This window comes from Wyeomyia smithii, chromosome 3 (genome assembly GCF_029784165.1).
Source record: "Wyeomyia smithii strain HCP4-BCI-WySm-NY-G18 chromosome 3, ASM2978416v1, whole genome shotgun sequence".
Lineage (NCBI taxonomy): Eukaryota > Metazoa > Arthropoda > Insecta > Diptera > Culicidae > Wyeomyia > Wyeomyia smithii.
The window spans coordinates 21,143,179-21,161,846 of record NC_073696.1 but is presented as its reverse complement, the minus strand read 5'-3'; the positions used below and the strand labels follow the sequence as shown (position 1 = coordinate 21,161,846).

General features: G+C 38.6%; 3 protein-coding genes across 4 annotated transcripts; 1 reads left to right on the top strand and 2 right to left on the bottom strand.

Moving 5' to 3' along the window:
- The first annotated feature begins 1,741 nt into the window (after positions 1–1,741).
- Positions 1,742–3,354, top strand: LOC129732552 (probable serine hydrolase). The gene is made up of 3 exons (XM_055693520.1): positions 1,742–2,044; positions 2,107–2,258; positions 2,358–3,354. Exons 2-3 carry the CDS (start codon positions 2,109–2,111, stop codon positions 3,273–3,275), a joined length of 1,068 nt encoding a protein of 355 aa, XP_055549495.1. The 5' UTR covers positions 1,742–2,044; positions 2,107–2,108; the 3' UTR covers positions 3,276–3,354.
- Positions 3,355–3,359: 5 nt separating this feature from the next.
- Positions 3,360–4,817, bottom strand: LOC129732553 (probable serine hydrolase). Of its 2 annotated transcripts, XM_055693522.1 has the most exons (3): positions 4,703–4,815; positions 4,334–4,628; positions 3,360–4,276 (listed from the first exon to the last, which is right to left on the bottom strand). In XM_055693522.1, the coding sequence occupies exons 2-3, from the start codon at positions 4,349–4,351 to the stop codon at positions 3,362–3,364; spliced, it is 933 nt and encodes a 310-aa protein (XP_055549497.1). In that variant the 5' UTR covers positions 4,352–4,628; positions 4,703–4,815; the 3' UTR covers positions 3,360–3,361. The 2 variants fall into 2 exon arrangements, with proteins under 2 accessions (XP_055549497.1, XP_055549496.1); XM_055693521.1 differs by having other exon boundaries at positions 4,334–4,817.
- An 11,062-nt stretch (positions 4,818–15,879) lies between these two features.
- On the bottom strand, positions 15,880–17,523 carry LOC129732551 (kynurenine formamidase). The gene is made up of 4 exons (XM_055693519.1): positions 17,468–17,523; positions 17,263–17,395; positions 16,896–17,211; positions 15,880–16,839 (listed from the first exon to the last, which is right to left on the bottom strand). The coding sequence occupies exons 2-4, from the start codon at positions 17,384–17,386 to the stop codon at positions 16,386–16,388; spliced, it is 894 nt and encodes a 297-aa protein (XP_055549494.1). The 5' UTR covers positions 17,387–17,395; positions 17,468–17,523; the 3' UTR covers positions 15,880–16,385.
- Positions 17,524–18,668: the final 1,145 nt, after the last annotated feature.

Sequence of the window (18,668 nt, the reverse complement as noted above, 5' to 3'; positions counted from 1 at the left end):
ACTGTTGAAATATGTCGATTGACCTCTTGTAGGACGACGTCGGTAGTCTTCTCCCCTTGTAATCACGACAGCTCCATCAACATGTGGCTCTTCTGGCAGGCGCTCGTCTCTATTTTCGATTTCTTCAGAGTGTTCCCCAGTAGATCCATGTTTATTCACTCCAAGGTTTTGTACTTCCTCGGAAACGACGACTCCAGTCGAATTGTCTTGGGTGAGATCCGGCACTTCTACTGACTAGACATTTTTGGCCTGGTCGAATTATTTCATGTGAGGTCTAGTACTTCATATGGCACAAAATCTTTGAACATGGTTGAGTTGCCTAGTGCACTCTTCTACAACAATACCTTTAGGCATTATCGAGCTGCAGTGGATTTGTGAGTGATTGTTCCATTTTCCGAAGCATTTCAGTAAAAGATTGCTACATAAAAACGTCTACAAATTCATGCCCACTATGATTGTAGCTAATGGCGTTACCGAACAGTTGAATTCAACTGATATAAGGTAATGATATCGTAATCAGGAGGGTACTCTGAATTCGCCACAAACTTCTTACGTTATGCACAATCCAATTTCCGGAAAGGGCGTGACGAACGCATTCCGCGTCGGGCTACGAAACTGGGCTGTGTTATGCGTGTAATGTGATCAGACCCACCAGAACTTAAAAACAGATCTAATGCGATGCAATTATTATGACTTCGTCGAAGTTGAATCTTTGGCAGAGCGGCTCTGCAGCAGCGCGACTACTCGTTGATATGTTTTAGAAAAGCCGGATCGAATTTGGATGACTTTGAATTGTCAATTCAGTTGTAATTCTAATTAGGGTAGCTGTTCCGCCGATTTGGTACAGTGGTGATGGTCACAATGCAATTGATAAAGTTAGAAACGACAGGAACAAGCTGGTACAGCAACGAAAATTATAAAAATTGTTTACTTGCTTACAGTGAAAATACCATTTTCATGGTTGCAAGGAAAAAACATTATCCATTCACCGCAAAATACATGGTACATTTTCGGGTGAGACCAGAATCGTTGATTTGTTGTGGGATATACCCGGATATCTCCTGGGTCTTGCAATTCTGTGTGTCTGCTTCTGGCCCTAGTTCTGGTTAGTTTTATTGTAAGAGGGACTTATTTCGCAGTTACACTAAGATATTATATGATTCAGCATAACGGAATAGCAAGTTGGGAACCTGAGAAAAAACCCACGCTTAAGAGCTTTTGATATCAAATGGTATGATTCTACTAAGATTCGAACCCACAACCAGCCGCTTGTGTGGTTTGTTTAATACCTCGACATCATCGATCTCGTTTCATACCTAAAAGAAACATTTCGTATCCAAATACCTGATTGTCCTGCGGTTTCAAGGAGTTATTCAATAGTTAGCCCCACAACCAACATAAATTGTACTCGCGGCTGGGAAAGCATTCGCGTTGACGGTGTTGCTGATATTTGTTTGGTTTTTGCATGCGAAAAAGAAGGAAGGAAATATTTTTGCTTTTGTCATCACGCACATTTTGACAATTGCATATGAGAGTTCACGTAGGTGCGAACAGCCTTCGAAATCTCTTTCAACGCGAATAACCCGAATTAGAACCTTAAGAAATCTGAATGCTCCGTCCAAACAATTTTTTCTTTATCAACGCGCTTATATTTCACGTATTGATTCTACAACAGCCTACCTCGAAGAGCGCAACGATAGACAAACACGTGTTAATCAGGGGCTTTACTTCACCGTCTACTGAGTGAAAGTGTAGATGTGTTTTCTGCTTCAAAATCAGCTGTCAATTCGTGAATGAAATATAAAAAATACTATCAGTTCTGCATTCACGATACCCCAGCCAGTTAACTCATAAACTGTTTGTGTTTAAATGCAGTTCTGCAGGTTGGAATAAAAGAGAATAGGTACGTGCAATACAAACTGGTCGGCTGACAAGTGACGGAAGTGCTTCACACGCATGCAATTCATACTTTTTTGCTGATTAGAGTGATAAAGATTAGTTTTTAAACTTCACACCTCATTTATATCGTGTTCCATTTGTTAAGGTAAGATAATACAATTGGATGTTGAGCTTTGTGTAGCTAAATGTACCTAATCTCGCTTGCAGCAATGTCCAAGTTCAAAACGCTCATTCGTCATACTACCCTTTTGACCCAAACCGCTCGGCGGCCTAGTGCAGCTTTACTCAGTTCAAATGGGCAGCGCAACCTTCACACCCAGGAGGAGCAGGAGGAAGCGCGATACGTGGTGAAACGCGAGGTAAGAGCAAAAACTTGCTTCGTAATGCTTTGATACATGATGCGTGCGTGAAGGTACAAAGTCTGACGTCTGTGATATGACTGTTGTTTTCTTTTGTAGGTCGAGGAAGTACGCATTCCTGTCCCGTATGGGGAAATTGCCGGAAAATGGTGGGGACCGAAAGATGTACAACCCGTCGTGGTTTTGCACGGTTGGCAGGATAATGCGGGAACTTTTGATAGGCTTATACCGTTGCTACCACATCACATAAGCTTCCTAGCCATCGACTTTCCAGGGCATGGGCTATCGTCGAGAATTCCTGATGGAATGACTTATCACTCACTCGATAGTGTTTATTTGATGAAGCTTATTATGCAGGAATACCATTGGAAGAAAATCTCATTCCTAAGCCATTCGATGGGTTCCATCGTTAGTATGATTTTCTCGTCGATTTTTCCTGACAAGGTGGATTTTCTTGTGGGAATCGACGCACTGAAGCCACACATTGCTGATCCCGCAAAGCTTGCACCCCGTTTGGAACAGAAAATCCCTCAGATGCTCATTGCGGATATGAGAAATCGTGAAAGAACTGAACCTCCCAGTTATACCTTCGAGGAACTTGTCAATCGTCTACATCATGGTACGAATAAATCGGTAACTAAAGAAGCAGCACCGTACCTGCTCAATCGAAATATCAAAAAATCGACGATGCATCCGGACAAGTACTATTTCACCCGGGACAGCCGGCTCAAGTACAGTGTCGGTGTTGGTTGGAGCCAGGAGGTGAATCTTGAGCTTGCCAAGCGAATGACTATGCCGTACATGTTCATCAAAGCGCTACACTCGCCGTACTACGAGGACAAGAAGTACTTTGAAGAGTACGTGAACGTCGTCAGGGAGGTGAATCCGCAGTTCCAGCTGGAATTCGTGGACAGCACCCATCATGTGCATCTCACAGAACCGCAGAAGGTAGCACCGTTGATAACGGCGTTCCTGTGTAAACACTGGCACAAGCAGGCGGATCTCGGTCATAAGTAGTCGTATTATTTTTTCCTATCTGAATTATCGGTAAAATAAATCAGTTGTTAATGTTGTATTATTTTAATACATTTTTAAACATGCATTTATAATTTACTTTCTAGCTTATTTCGAAAATATTCACATGACTCCAAAAATTCCGAAATAACTTTCGCTACTCGTTCCGGTTCGATTAGATGGACATAGTGACACCCGGGGACCGTCACTATTTTTACATTGGAGTTGAACTTCTTCATGATTTCGATTAACTGCGAAAATTCGTCTAGTTCGCTGAAAAAAATCGCTTCCGTAGATTTAATAACCAGCACAGGACAGCACACATTACGAGCAGTTTCAGCATTAGTGTCCTTCGACCAACCCAAAATATTCGGGTATTTGGTTCTCGAGTCTTGCCGGAAGAAATATTTATCTGGTATGGTCTTTGACGCAACAATATTTCTCGCCAACAGATGGTGGCACAATTCTCTGGGAATTCTACTTGTTAAGCCATGATGAACTTTTTCCATTATTTCTTCGTAGGTAAATCCCTTGCACAATTCGTTTCGTCCATTCTGATCCTGCATTTCCAAAGCACGCTTAATATAGTAAGCCTGTTGATTCAATATGCCACCCGGGAAAGAAGGTTGTAAGGCATCTATGGCCACGAAGAGATCCACCAGTTCGGGGAACAAACCTATAAAAATATAGCTCATAATTGCTCCTAGTGAATGCGCCACTAGAGACACTCGTGTCCAATTGTATGTCTGCATTATTCTCAAAATATGAAGTGATGTGTCCGCTAAGTGATACATCATGCCGTTCGGTAAATCCGAGGATAATCCATGGCCTGGAAGATCTATCGCCAGGTAGCTTGCGTGCGCTGGAAGTAACGGAATTAGACGGTCGAAAGTGCCACTGTTATCCGTGAATCCATGTATGAAGAGAAGAGGTCGAATATTGCTGGGTCCGTACCATTTACCACTTATCTGCCCGAACGGAACTGGTATTTCAACGGCACGAAACTGTAAAAAAAGTATGATAAATAATGTGTGTCTTTTTTCCTACTCCACTAAACAGACAGAATGTTTCCCTTCCATTTCTCTAAAAAGTCTCGACGGTAATAGTGACAGCCTTACAGGAAATTGGAGAGGTTGTTTGGTCTAGCTGCGGTGATTAGTGGGGCGATTATCAAGCACAAAGCCATCAGACGATTTAGTGTGCAATTTTCCTCGATAATGAACGTAATTGGTTATATGGAATATTTACATCTGCTGCGAAAGCTCACATTCAGTGTCCTCGAACGCTGTCGCAGTGTACAGTGTAAGGGTTTTTGTCGTTATTGAATTATTTTCTTACTGTTTAGTCTGGGAAAAGCTGTAATTTATTTTTATTAAACGCCCTATAGCTACCAATTTGGAAAAAATGTGAACATATCGAAGATTACTAACTTTTACCATCTTTATAACGTTAGATACTTTAAATTAATTTGATAAAAATTCCAGAACTAAATTTGAAACGAAACAGACCCGGGGGAACGAATGGGCAATTGTCTCTATTCAAAATGTGGTTTACTCGAATCAGAGCACGCGGGCAACTTAGCCAGAGAACTGTGAGAAGTGTTGCAGCCATCCAGGAAGTACGGTGGTCGAAGCGGGTGAACGTGACTTCCGAGCGATGCTCTTTCCCCTTTGTTGTTGTTAGCGGCACGACTTTCAAATGCTGCATCTACTACAGAGAAACTAATCATTAGGTGGAGGCGCATTAGTATTACTGACCGTGACGTGGATGTGCCGTCACTGATCGTCCAGGGCTTCAACCGGTTTACGCATCCGTTCGACAACTTTCCGAGTGTACTTAGCAGCACCTTTGTCAGCTACAACCGTATCATTTTTGAAGAGCTAGATTTGCGGGGCGCGAATCGTTCCTGTCATGGACAAAACGCATATCAACGACATCTGAGAAATGCGGATCATCCACAGAATATGTATTCTCGAAGTCTCATATGATCCTTAGTTTTGCGGATGATATTGACATTGTTGGTATTAACCACAGAGCAGTGAAGTACGACTCGAACTGTCTTGCAGTACAGTCGCTTTCTACCAATAGCTTGAGGCTGATTCTCAGACCACCGAAAGATGTTGGAAGCTTCTCATTCTGAGCATAATACCGTTATGAAGAAGATTGAAGTTCCAGACGAAAATTTAAGGCTGTTTTGAAAAAGGTCTACCAAATTATCAGACCATTATTCATGGAATTAAAGATTGTTTGACAGAATTACTTGGCGTCCCATCCAACCAAGTAATTTTGATGAAACGAAAGGCAAATGCGAAAATTAGGGAAATTGAAATGCACTTGGTACATTTTTATCGTAGTAAATAATTCAAAACTTTCCGTTCTCATTACACAATATTAATAGATTATTGGGCCGTTGCTAGAACTTTCTATTAGAAAATTCTCGAAACTGTTTGAAAATATTTTCACAGAAATAAAGATAACTTTGATCAAGAAGATCACTACTGTTCCTGCTGGATATTCAAATGCTGCTGGTAGTAGGAGCTGCTCACGCGGGGGCGAGAAAATTGGACCATCTGGATGTTTGTCGTAGAAACATTCCTGGAGCTCGAAGACCTATAGTACGTCGTGACGCCGAAGCTGAAGGAAAATGGAACCTACGAAGCCGTGAACGCAGACAACGATCGAAAGGCAAGAGCGAAGATCATCCTACTCCTGATACCATGTCCATGTCCGGGAAGCGAATACAGCCCGAGTAGTATGGTCGAAGCTATAAAAGGCATTTGAGGACTCGGACTTTTGCACAAGCTGATCAAGACGTTCAGATTTTATTGCCGAGAACTCAACAGCTGATAAGTTCAGGGAAATGTTCTACAAGTTTTCCGGCGCTGGAGAATTCAGGTACAACAATCACTAAAGATGCCATCAAAACAAAGCTACAACAGGAAATACAGGGGCCCTCAAAGGTCCTAAATATCGAAGAGGGGTGTAAAAATGCACAAAAATCCAACGCATTTTGTGCTGCCCGCATAAACAAATACCATACACGAATTGTTTCCCGTATAGGTTGGGGCAGCATGAAGATTGCCATCAGGAAATCCAATTTTGGAAATCAAAATGCCTTTTTCAAGGCAAAAAAATAAACAAGTCATTGAAAGTTAATAATTTTTGTCAACGCAAGCAAGCAATCTGTGTTGCATCCTAGCAATTTAAATCTGTCGCACCCGTCGAATTTACTGAATGTGAAATAGCTTCCACAGTGCATGTTGTCCGTGTATCTTAATTCCCCCTATGTTATGGCAGCTCAAAAGTTGTAATTAGCAACCGATTTTGAACCGCAAAATGCTTTTTCAAGGCAAATAAACAAATAATTGAAGGTTAATAATTTTCTGGCATCAACACAAGCAGACATTATGTGCGGGATGCAATCAAATTCTGTTGTAGTTGTCTAATTTTTACTTTTACTTTATTTAGTAAACCCCCCACTGTAGGGGCAGCGCAGAGGCTGCGATCAGCATAACCAACTTTGAATAACAAACGGTTAACGTTTATTGAAGTAGAATACTTCTCTCAGGAAGCTCGGCTACATAGGGATGTGAAATGAAAATCTAAAACCGAAAAAAGTGAAAAATATATCCAATTTCAAATGCTAATAAATCGGTTAGTATTCGATGGATTTCCTTCGTTCTTGCAGCAATAGATTGAAAAATCTTCTAAGATTCTTCCCAAAATAAGATAATTGTAATTTTATTATTCGAACTATTGTACTATTGAAAATCCTTAAGCCTTGTCAAAACACAAAATTCGACCTATGATTGGTGGTTATACGATTGCTTTCCCAAGCACGGTCGGCAGAGTTATGGACCTAGTAAATTGGGATTGCATCATTTTGCCTATACAACAGGGGCGACTCGTGGCTGTTGAACCTACCTGTTCAACTGAAACTCTGGGAAATAACTACAATTTTATCCGCGAAAAAAAGCAAGTAATTTCCAACAAAAAAATAACAAATTCCCTTTGTTACTATTTAAGAATAAAACTGAAAAATAAGAAAATAAGAACATGAATTTGGATTTTAGCTTCATTTTTTTGCCTGACGTCCCCATGTGCATTGCACAGGTTGCACCTATGGACGAGTCGCCCCTGCTATATAAGAACCTCATCAGATAATAAACAGACATTTCATCGGATATTAAATTGAACGACAAAAATTTGAAGAACAAAAATGAATATTTGAAGAGTTAATATTTTCTCGTTTTGCGCTATAATCCAAAGTTAATTATCTTCATCTACATACATACTCTGATTATTATTACGTGTTACGTGCGTCGCTTAGTGTTTGGCTACGGTTATGCAGAACGAAAATAACGGCGCGATGCGATTCGGCAAGACGAAATGTGTTGAAATGTATAGCTCTACTTCGCCTTAAAAAGAGCTGTACATTTCACCACGGTAAGGCGAATCGCATCGCGCCATCATTCGCGTTCTGCATAACCGTAGCCTTCGTTCCGTTCCCGTTTAATGATGTCTTATTAAATGTGCATATTACAATTCGGCAGCACTTCAACTTCTCATTTGCACAAAATTTAAAAATATTCAATGAACTTCATTCAAAATATCAAGCAAAAAGAAACTACAATACTGCCAATGAACGGTCAACGTTTATTTACTAGAAAAAATGACTGACACGCAAGCAGCCGAGTTATCTTTCTTGTAAAAGTATTCTACTTCAACCTTGCGGTCGTGGCTTTGCATACAACCTTCCTGTGATTTATTTTCGATATACACGATATGGTAAACTAATAATCCAAAAGTTTGTACTAAAACTATTCTTCAAATAGTACGAATATGTTATTTTGCAGTAGTTTCTAGTTGTTCAGGTATCATTTCATGAATGGTATATTTATATTGATTTATATTCTGATATTCGTTCGTTGAATAGTCGTGATATTGTTTTGAATATTATAAAGATTGTTAGTGGCGATTGCTTTATTTTTTGCAAAAATATGATGTTTTTGTTTTTCACCTGCAAATATCATCACTTTCCAGCCATGATTTAGCACATTTCTCTTTTTGAGTAGTCATATTTGTATTTTTCCAGGCTGCGAGGGGCGCTGTTTTGCATTCGTCGTGCAATGTCGACTTCAACTTCGTTCTGCTTGGAGATACTGGAAAAAAAATATTGTTCATATAAATACTAAAACCGGAAGATTTGTGACCAATTTGATTACCTTCTATTATAGTTTGACGAAAACCTGCGACTACAGCGTTTGCTGGAATATATCACTTCGTTTTTCGATAGAGCTTCAACCGTTGAAGGTGTGGTGAACAAATAGTGCTCACTATCCTATTTTGGGATACTGAATATAATATTGTAGCTCAATAGCTTAAGTCATTCAATTTAGTACAGTAATAACTGATAAAAAATGTTATCACGAACAGTTACCATACTTCATTAAGTACAGTTAAAGTCCTTACCGTTTCAGCAATGGTTTTTGATTATGCGGGGTAGTCGCAGGTTTTTGTCAAACTATAATGGAAGGTAATCAAATTGGTCACAAATCTTCCGGCTTTAGTATTTATACAATAATTTTTTCTTTCCAGTATCTCCAAGCAGAACGAAGTTGAAGTCGACATTGCACGACGAATGCAAAACAGCGCCCCTCGCAGCCTGGAAGAATACAAATATGACTACTCAAAAAGAGAAATGTGCTACATGGCTGGCAAGTGATGATATCTGCAGGTGGAAAACATAAACATCATGTTTTTGAAAAAAATAAAGAAATCGCCAGTAACAATCTTTATAATATTCAAAACAATATCACGACTATTCCACGAACGATTATCAGAATATAAATCAATATAAATATACCATTCACGAAATGATACCTGAACAACTGGAAACTACTGCAAAATAACATATCTATACTTTATAAAGAATAGTTTTAATTCAAAATTTTGGATTATTAGTTTACCATATCGTGTATAATATCGAAAAAAATATGTTCGGGAAAATCGCTGTTTTTGAATGGTAACCATACCTAACGCCTAGTTCACCAAATGGTTATTTCTCAGTTTACTATAAACTAGATGGTCAAAACTGAAGCTGATATGGTATGTAAATGGTTATGTGACTTTTTTATAAATGGTTAAGATACTATAGAGTTCTCCAAGCGAAAACACACAAACACCACGACACGGCCCGCTTTACACTGTATATTAAAATTTGTGAGAGTGTGAATCAAACTCGGTAGTTTTTTATGCTCTCTTTCAGATGACAGTTCTCACAGGTGACAAAAAATTCTTACAGCTAACAAAAAATAAATCGTAAAGATCGCACTAATATAAACGCACCTGGAGAACTCTATACGGGAAACAATTCGTGTATGGTATTTGTTTATGCGGGACAGCGTTTGCTGGAAGATGTCTCTTCGTTTCTCGATGGAGCTTCAACCGTTGAAGGTGTGGTGAACAAATAGTGCTCACTATCCTATTTGAGGATACTGAATATAATATCGTAGCTCAATAGTTTAAGTCATTCAATTTAGTACAGTAATAACTGATAAAAGATATTATCACGAACAGTTACCATACTTCATTAAGTACAGTTAAAGTCCTTACCGTTTCAGCAATGGTTTTTGATTATGCGGGTGTCCTGTCGATGTTGATTTCCACCAAAGACGATTATTGTTTTTTTTTTTATTCGAAGGCGCGCATTCACATGACCACGAACCAAAACTTACTGGAAAACATCAAGCGTACTGCCGGCACACCGTGACATTCACCAACCACCGATATAAAGTGGTCGTTATTGCGACTGAAATTCATAACAACAATCTCTTTAAATCGAAGCAGCACCAGTAAGATACGAAGAGCGTTTTGGTTTGTTCTTCAGCTGTGACCCTGGAGGCTTGGCATCGAAGATTTGGACACTTGAACATCAATAGTATTCGACGGTTGGCTGAAGATTTGGTCAGTGGCAAGAAAATCAATGGCGGTAAACAAGTAGACTGCAAAATTTGTTTATGGGCAAACACAGTAAGCGTCCTTTCAACAAGCAAGGCTCGCGTGCAGAAGAGAATCTCGCTGTTGTTCATTCCGATATATGAGGTCCGATGACGATATTTCGCTTTGAAGAATTCGATATTTCTTGTACTCCCAGACAGCGTTGACACTAAGTTTCGAATAAAATCTGGCAAAACGAAAATAAAAAATCTGGCACTCATCGGTTAAAATTCCCGACAAAATTTAAAGTGAAGACCTTCTCTCGCCGGGTGTAGGTAGGTAAAGGCCGACCACGGCCCGTTTCACAATGATGACCTTTTTGCGAGGCGACGCGGATGAAATCTGGCAAAAATCTGTCTCATTTTCAAATATCTGACAGATTCTGAGGTTTATCTGTTTGTCTGGCACGCAAACAAAAATCTGACAAAATCCAGATTTATCTGGCATACTAGCAACGTTGCTCCCATATGACCAATTCCGGCGCTTGTGGGTGTGTTTCCTGGTAACAACGGAAGCCTTAAAGGCATTCAAGGATTTTAATGGCTTGAATTCAAAGTATCGGAGACCGGTCACAGAGAGGAGTACTCGGATATTTTCTAAATCCTTTCTTGGTGGTTTATTTTACACAAATAATTAATTCAACGCGTTTTTACGAGGTAAGCATCACCCGCGTAAAAAACCTGACTGGATCAAAAATGGGAAGATCGTGTTTATTAAGGTGTGTTGACGACGCGCTGATATTTTCTGGAATAATGAAGCTGTGGAGAACGAAATTAAGGTGAAGCTCAGCAGTACATTTGGAGCGAAGAACTTGGGACCTGTAGTGAGCTGCTTGGGAATTTGTGTTACCCGTGAGGAAGGTTCAATTTCGACGAATCAGGAGACTTATAATGATATTATCTTGCGTTGATTCAGCAGCGTCAACGCTGCAGGGAAGTTCACGAGGGAGTTAGAACCGAAGACACAGGATGTTGATCGGGTGAAAGCGAATCTATACCAGAGTCCGTCGAATGTTGATTGTATTTGGCACAGTGTACCAGACCAAATATCCTTTTTTCCTTTAACCTGACGAGTCGGTTCAGCACATATCCTAGACCCAAACACTGGGAAGCCATCAAGCATGTTTTCCAAAACCTAAAAGATACATCAAAGTTGATTGTGGCGCTTGTGGGTGTGTTTCCTGGTAACAACGGAAGCCTTAAAGGCATTCAAGGATTTTAATGGCTTGAATTCAAAGTATCGGAGACCGGTCACAGAGAGGAGTACTCGGATATTTTCTAAATCCTTTCTTGGTGGTTTATTTTACACAAATAATTAATTCAACGCGTTTTTACGAGGTAAGCATCACCCGCGTAAAAAACCTGACTGGATCAAAAATGGTAAGATCGTGTTTATTAAGGTGTGTTGACGACGCGCTGATATTTTCTGGAATAATGAAGCTGTGGAGAACGAAATTAAGGTGAAGCTCAGCAGTACATTTGGAGCGAAGAACTTGGGACCTGCAGTGAGCTGCTTGGGAATTTGTGTTACCCGTGAGGAAGGTTCAATTTCGACGAATCAGGAGACTTATAATGATATTATCTTGCGTTGATTCAGCAGCGTCAACGCTGCAGGGAAGTTCACGAGGGAGTTAGAACCGAAGACACAGGATGTTGATCGGGTGAAAGCGAATCTATACCAGAGTCCGTCGAATGTTGATTGTATTTGGCACAGTGTACCAGACCAAATATCCTTTTTTCCTTTAACCTGACGAGTCGGTTCAGCACATATCCTAGACCCAAACACTGGGAAGCCATCAAGCATGTTTTCCAAAACCTAAAAGATACATCAAAGTTGATTTTGCAGTATTCTGTGACCGGTTTTTCTAAAATTACAGATTATACCGATGCGGCACCATTTTATACGTGATGCGCTGCTCCGGAATATTGTTTCGATGAAGCAAACGATGAGCAAGTAGCAGTTTGCTAAACCCATTATGACGAGTCAAGCTCAAACGCAACCGAACAGCAATGGGTTTATTCAACTGAGTGCCGCCATCAGACGGTCTTCAGTTACACCTTTAAAATGCCTCGATCAATACTGAAAAAATGTTTATAAAGATTTATAGTGATTTTTTAAAAGTCCGTCTGAAAATTAATTTGGGTTAAGAAGAAGCATTGGAGATTAGTAAGCTGCAACTCAGCTGTGTCAAACATATCAATTTATTATCATTAACGTAGGTATTCGAAGCAACCTGTTGTCGATACTAGTCGCTCTTATGTGCTCGACTGGGAACCCGGGTACCATTTTAGGTTTCATAAGACGAAATTTCATAGTTCACTGCAATCAAAAGTGATGAAACTCAGTGACATCTCAAAGCTCAATGGAGAAAAGTTGATTTTTTTTACACAGTTAAAAAAAACATCGGATTCGGTAAAATTTTACCGGAATCTCAACAGCTGAACGTTCGGTGAAATTTCCGATGTTTCCGGAAATTACCGAACAGCTTGTGAAACTACCTACCGCCAAGTCGGTAATTTTCACAGTTTTTTTGGTAATGTTTCAAGCCGAAAAGCCTGTTAATTTTACCGGAAGAACCTGTAAAAAGTTTTAAGAAAAAAAGAAAAAATACCGACCGCACCTGTAAAAAAATACCGGATTGATGTAAAATGTTTTTTTTTTCTTCGAATTGATAAAAAATTTTATTTTATTGATTCGAAGAAACAACGGATTTCGGATATTCAGCTGGTAAACAGAGTTACACAGTTATATTATATTATATTCTTTAAAATAGAGCGTAAGGCAGTTCTTGAGAGTTTAATCCTAGAAAGTTTAATGAACAGAAAATTAAAAAAGTTTTATATGAAGTTTCTCCCATGCTCTTTTTACCTAAGGTATAACTTTTTACCTACGGTAAACGATTTCCATATTATGTTCACACTCGACAGCAATTAAAACCAAATTAACTAATATAATATTTTCTGCTGAATATTTTTTACTGATACATTCGCGTCTTGCATGGTTGCACGTATGAGAAAAATGGCCGCCACATTTAAGATTTGACAGTTTCACAGATTGTTCGGTAAAAAGTTACACAGATTTCCGTGAATGTAAAATTATGCAAATATTTCGGTAAAAATTAACGAAATTATGGTAAAACTTGCAGATATTACAAAACACTCGGTTATCTAATGTTTTTAACCGGAATACCGGTATTATTACACTTTACCGATAAATTGTTGTAAAAAAAAGTACCGAACGATTTTTTTTATTAAGTGTGTACCCCTTAAATGCCCGACGGGATACCCGCAAATTGTAATTCTTGTAACTTTGACAATTTTCATCCGCTTTCGATACTTTTTAGCACCAAGAGATTCCCGAACTTCTCTACTTTAAAACCAGAGTCAGCGGTGCCTTGAAAGAATTATTCATTGCCGGAAATCCGGGTTTTCGGGGATATGTTCCGAAACTGAGGAATTTCATGATTATTTGAACATAATCTTTCAACTATTGGTTCAAAGTACATAAAATTACTTCCACAGGCCATTTTTAAAGTTTGAGGTGTAACAGTGATATGCCCTAGAAATAGTCTTTCCGGAACAGATTCCACCTGGGTTTCTAGTGGACATAGAAACATTTAAATAATACAACGTCATATACCATCCAATATGGGTATCAGACTGGGCTGGCTCCTAAAAATATTTCGATACATGATATTTGTTTGAAATTTTCCTGGGAAAAACTCTTCTGAAGTCCTTAAGGCGCTAATATGCTTGTAGAAAAAGTTGTTTCCCTCAAACTGATTAAATATCTGACGATAGCAATACTGCTGCAACAAGCTGCTGTTGCAAATTCAACCATGTGATAAGAAATGATATCGCGTGTAATTTATCTGGGAGGCTTCACCGAAGAAACTATGAGCAAAAATCACACTTTCAAGCATAATTCCACGCGAAATTAGTTTTCATTCTTAAGTAAGTTTGCAATAGCAACATGCTGTAGCAGTGTTGCTGAAAAAATTTAATGGTGAGCCGTTCGTCAGACATTCAGTCAGTTTGGAATGAATAACTTTTTCCACAAGCACCGTAGCACCTTACGATCTTCATAAGAGTTTTTCGCAGGGAAATTTCCTACAAGCATCATGTATCAATATGGTTTTAGGAGCCAACTGGACATTTATAGAGAATAAGTTTTGAAAAAGTGGATTTTCCCATATAAAATTGTATGGATATAGTTCCACCGATCGATCTGAAAATGTACACAGTTATTATAGGACCCTAACATTTAGTTTTTGTCCCACCCTAATGGTTATTCTCAGAACCGGGATGATATCTAGAGATCGTGAAACGACCCCCGACTTCATTTTGAATTCCAAAACCTCGCATACCGCTTATGTAGTTCTACGTCAACTTACGGTCAGGATCTTGCTTACAACCCTTCTGTTTTTATTCTGTTAGAAATCCATCTACAATTGATTTGGTTGTTAGCACATTCATGCTGATTTTGATTTAGATCATCTTCATAAAACTTTTTCCATATTCCGTGAAACTGTTTTAAATTTCACTAGTTCTGTATTTAATCGTCACAAGACTTATTGGGATAGATATAGTTTTACGATTGAACAAATATTGAATTATATTATTTTACAAAATAATGGTGACATTGCTAGAACATGACTTGAACAGTTTAATTCTCAATGGCCGGAACTACTAAGCAAAATTTAAGTTAGGTCTCGAGGTACGATGCTGGCCTAACAAGCCAGGCTTCGTAGGTTCGAGTCTCGGCTCGGGAGAGACTGGTAGTGTTAATAGCATCGTAGCGCTAGCCCCGCAATTGTCCTGTACACTAAACAGCTGGCTGTGAAGTCTGTGTATAACAAACAGAAGGTCAAGTTCCGAATCAGAATGTAGCACCAAGGCTTTGTTTTTTAGAAAATGAGGCAAAAATTATCGTTTTCGTAGTAAACGGCTGTCGTCCAGTTTAAGCTGAGCAATATCGCGCCAAATGACCTATGGTCGAATATGGACCATTTTTGATTTGAATGAAACTTTGCACACGTATTTGGCTTAGCAAACTGAGCATTTTTCACAGATGGAGAGATTTTTTACACCCATGAGTTACATTCTAGAAGGGCGTATGCCTTTTGGCATAGGTTTTATTCGAAGCATTGTAGCCCAGAAACCGTTGGTTGTATAGAAAAACTGTCTGAGAATGAGTTGTAGGGAATTAAAAATGCATCATAAAAAAATATACACTGTTCAAAAAAAAACTTTTTTTGACCAAAAAAAATCAAAAATAAACATTAAATTTCAATTAAAAAAAAGAGTTGAATTTTTTTTTAATTTTTTTTTAAAGAAACTTGATATTAATTCGCAACTTTTAAAAAAAGTTCAGGATGGAGAAATGAAAAATAATTTTTTTATGGTAGATTAATTTTTTCATAAAAATTCTAATTTAAACATTTTTCAAAATATTTGTATTCTGACGATTCTAAAAGATACAGAGAGTCATTTTGAATCAAAAAGCTCTTGGTAGTAAACATTCTGAAGGCATCGGTTTTCGGGTTATTTTGAATTTAAGCTCGAAAAGTTACTAATATTTCGGTAAATACACGTTTTTCTTAATTTGTCCATGGTTCTCCAGCAAAAACCATACGTTCATTGGAATGCTTGATCAAAAATATACAATTCATTTTTTGACAACAAAACGATTGGATAAATAACTCAAGCGCTAAAGCTTAGGCTACCTACACGTTCCCCCTTGCCGGATCTTTTATAGAAAAAATATGTTTGTTGTGCAACACTACCTACTTGTTTACTAATAATAACTGTTTGTAAAGTACGCAACCTATAACTACTGGGTTACCTATAATATCTGTTTTCGTATATAAATACGATTGCACTACTCCAGATGTGTTAGTATCAGTTTGCATTTTGTGAAGATGAATAAAGTGAAAATGAAATACACCAAGCCCAAATGCTGTAAACCCTTTCCTGGTCATCGGTGCTCATCAAGCTTACGCAAATTAAACGAAAACGTTATTGCAAAATTAAAAATAATGAACAGTCAAGCTTTGTTTGTATATTCTTTTTTCTAGCAGACAGACACTGCGGCAGTCATGCACTAATAAGAGGATTAGGATCGTTGCTCCAATATCTCACGAGTTATAATGAAATTCTCTTCTGACAGTTTCTCGACTATATCGAAGTGATCTAAACCAGGAAGTTGTGCCAGCGTGTATCCAATCCCGCAGTTCTGCATGTGTATGCACATATTCCCTGTCATCTGTTTGAACTTAGCGCTATCATTTTCCGCAACATAGAAGTGTAGTCTCAGATTCAAACCCGCAAGATGGGTATATTGTAAGTGCAAAGGTGACAAGTTTATCGCTTTTGACTGATCCAAACCTAGTAAATTGTTTGCATTAACGGCCTTAGTGTAGCGCAGTTCTTCCAGCACGTACACACCGGAGATAAGATAAAGATCTTTTATCAACCTAATGTCGCTTCCAGCGGTCTCGACAAAATCGCTGTCCATCATCGCAGCTATCAGATGTGCGCCTGCCGAATGACCCGCAAATGAAATGTAACTGGAAAACAAAAACCCATAGGATAAAATTGCTTTTCAACCTCAGTGACCGCCTACTTGACGTCATTGGTTGCAGCATATTTCAGTACAAACATGCCAGCACGCTTGATCTGTTTGACCAACTGATCCAGGGTTACCTCAGGACATAGGTCGTAGTCCACGATCATCACTCGGTATCCGCTCTTTACCAGGGGTTTCGCACAGTAGGCGGACTCTTCTTTAGACAACATCTGCCAATAACCACCATGAATGTAAACGAAAAGTGGGGCATTTTGCGGTAAATCATCTCCGTAAATATCATTTTTTTCGTGCTTTCCACAGCCATATTCCACATTCAGAGTGCATTTCAGTTCCTGTCGGTTGTTGGTACTAACTGTAAAACTAAAACTAGAAACTAAAATTGATCGCAATCAAATCGACTAACCTTCCTTGACGAATTTTAAGTGGTACTGAATAACTTCTTCGGCCGTTGGAAACCGCTTACTCCACTCGCTGGGGGAATATTCTCTCTCCCAAATGGCAATTTGTTCCTCACTTGGTGTATCCATTAAAACTTTCTGCACAGGTTGAGTGATCGGATTATGAATTGCCGAATTTAAAAAAAAAAAAAACAGAAAATAACACTCTACCTTCAGTGGTGTGATCAACTGAATGTCGCATATGAATGGCAAAGCGAGGTTTGCCGCTGTAGGAATAACATGATAACCTGAAGCCGTACGATGCAATTGCTGGGGCGAAGAACCTATGTTTGACTCTCTAAATTAGGTATTGATAAGCAAGTTAAGTCCGAGGAACGGCTTTTCCGATGTCGGATAGTTGATAGTTTAACAATACAATCGTTGTTCATGTTTAAAAAAGTTCGTGTTGGGTCAAAACATACGAGGATACCATACATTTTCCATCAACCACTCATTGATTCTGGTATCAGCGTTTCTGGTACCCACTTTTTGGTTGGTTGGCCCTAAAACAAGTGTAATAGAGTAAACGTCCCATTTTGTCGGTGGACTTATTCTCGAGTAAATGTCGTTTTAGATGAAAAAAAAAAACAAGGGCTCAACATTTGTTTTCAGTACAATGTGCACTTTCAATGAATAAGATAAGTTTTGTAAGCATTTGAAATGAAATATTACCGCCGTGATGAATTCATGATTGGTAGGCAAAATGTTGACGTTTATAGGCCCCTGGTAATAAGGGACCATGATGTCACGCGATTAGGGAGGTGGTTTCTATTGTTGTGACATTTCGTTACTTATGGGTTATGATTGAGTGGGAAATCTTATTTCAACTGAAAAATAAATAATTAAAAAAGTCACGCAGCTAACCACAGAGTGCAACTCAAAACTATTTATGATATTTGCATCATTTATTCATACTTCTGCAATCTCTTTTTTGTTTAGTTTTTTTTTAAGATAAAACAAATGACAATGTTTTTTTTTCGTTAAATAAGGATAATGTTCATTAATTCTGTTTTACTGTGTATGTTAGTTTATGAATGACAGCGCAATTTCATTAATTTTTTAAGGCCCAACCACAACATAGTCTCCAACTGTCAAATTTCCGCAAACGTAGCCGCAGCGTTTCCATTATGTTTGGACTTTTAGTCTCTCTCAATCCTACAAAAATTGTGACAAATTACGTAACAATGCTTGGCTATTGTAACATGTGGAGAAGATATGGATTGCGAATTGATTGAAGAAGAAAAAACTAAATATGGATGGTCCTTCAAAAATCAGTAATGATACTTCAATTACTGCCTCGGCTTTCTATGTCGTTGATATGAGACTCCATCAACAGCATCCTTGAACTAAGGATTAAACACATTTTTTATAA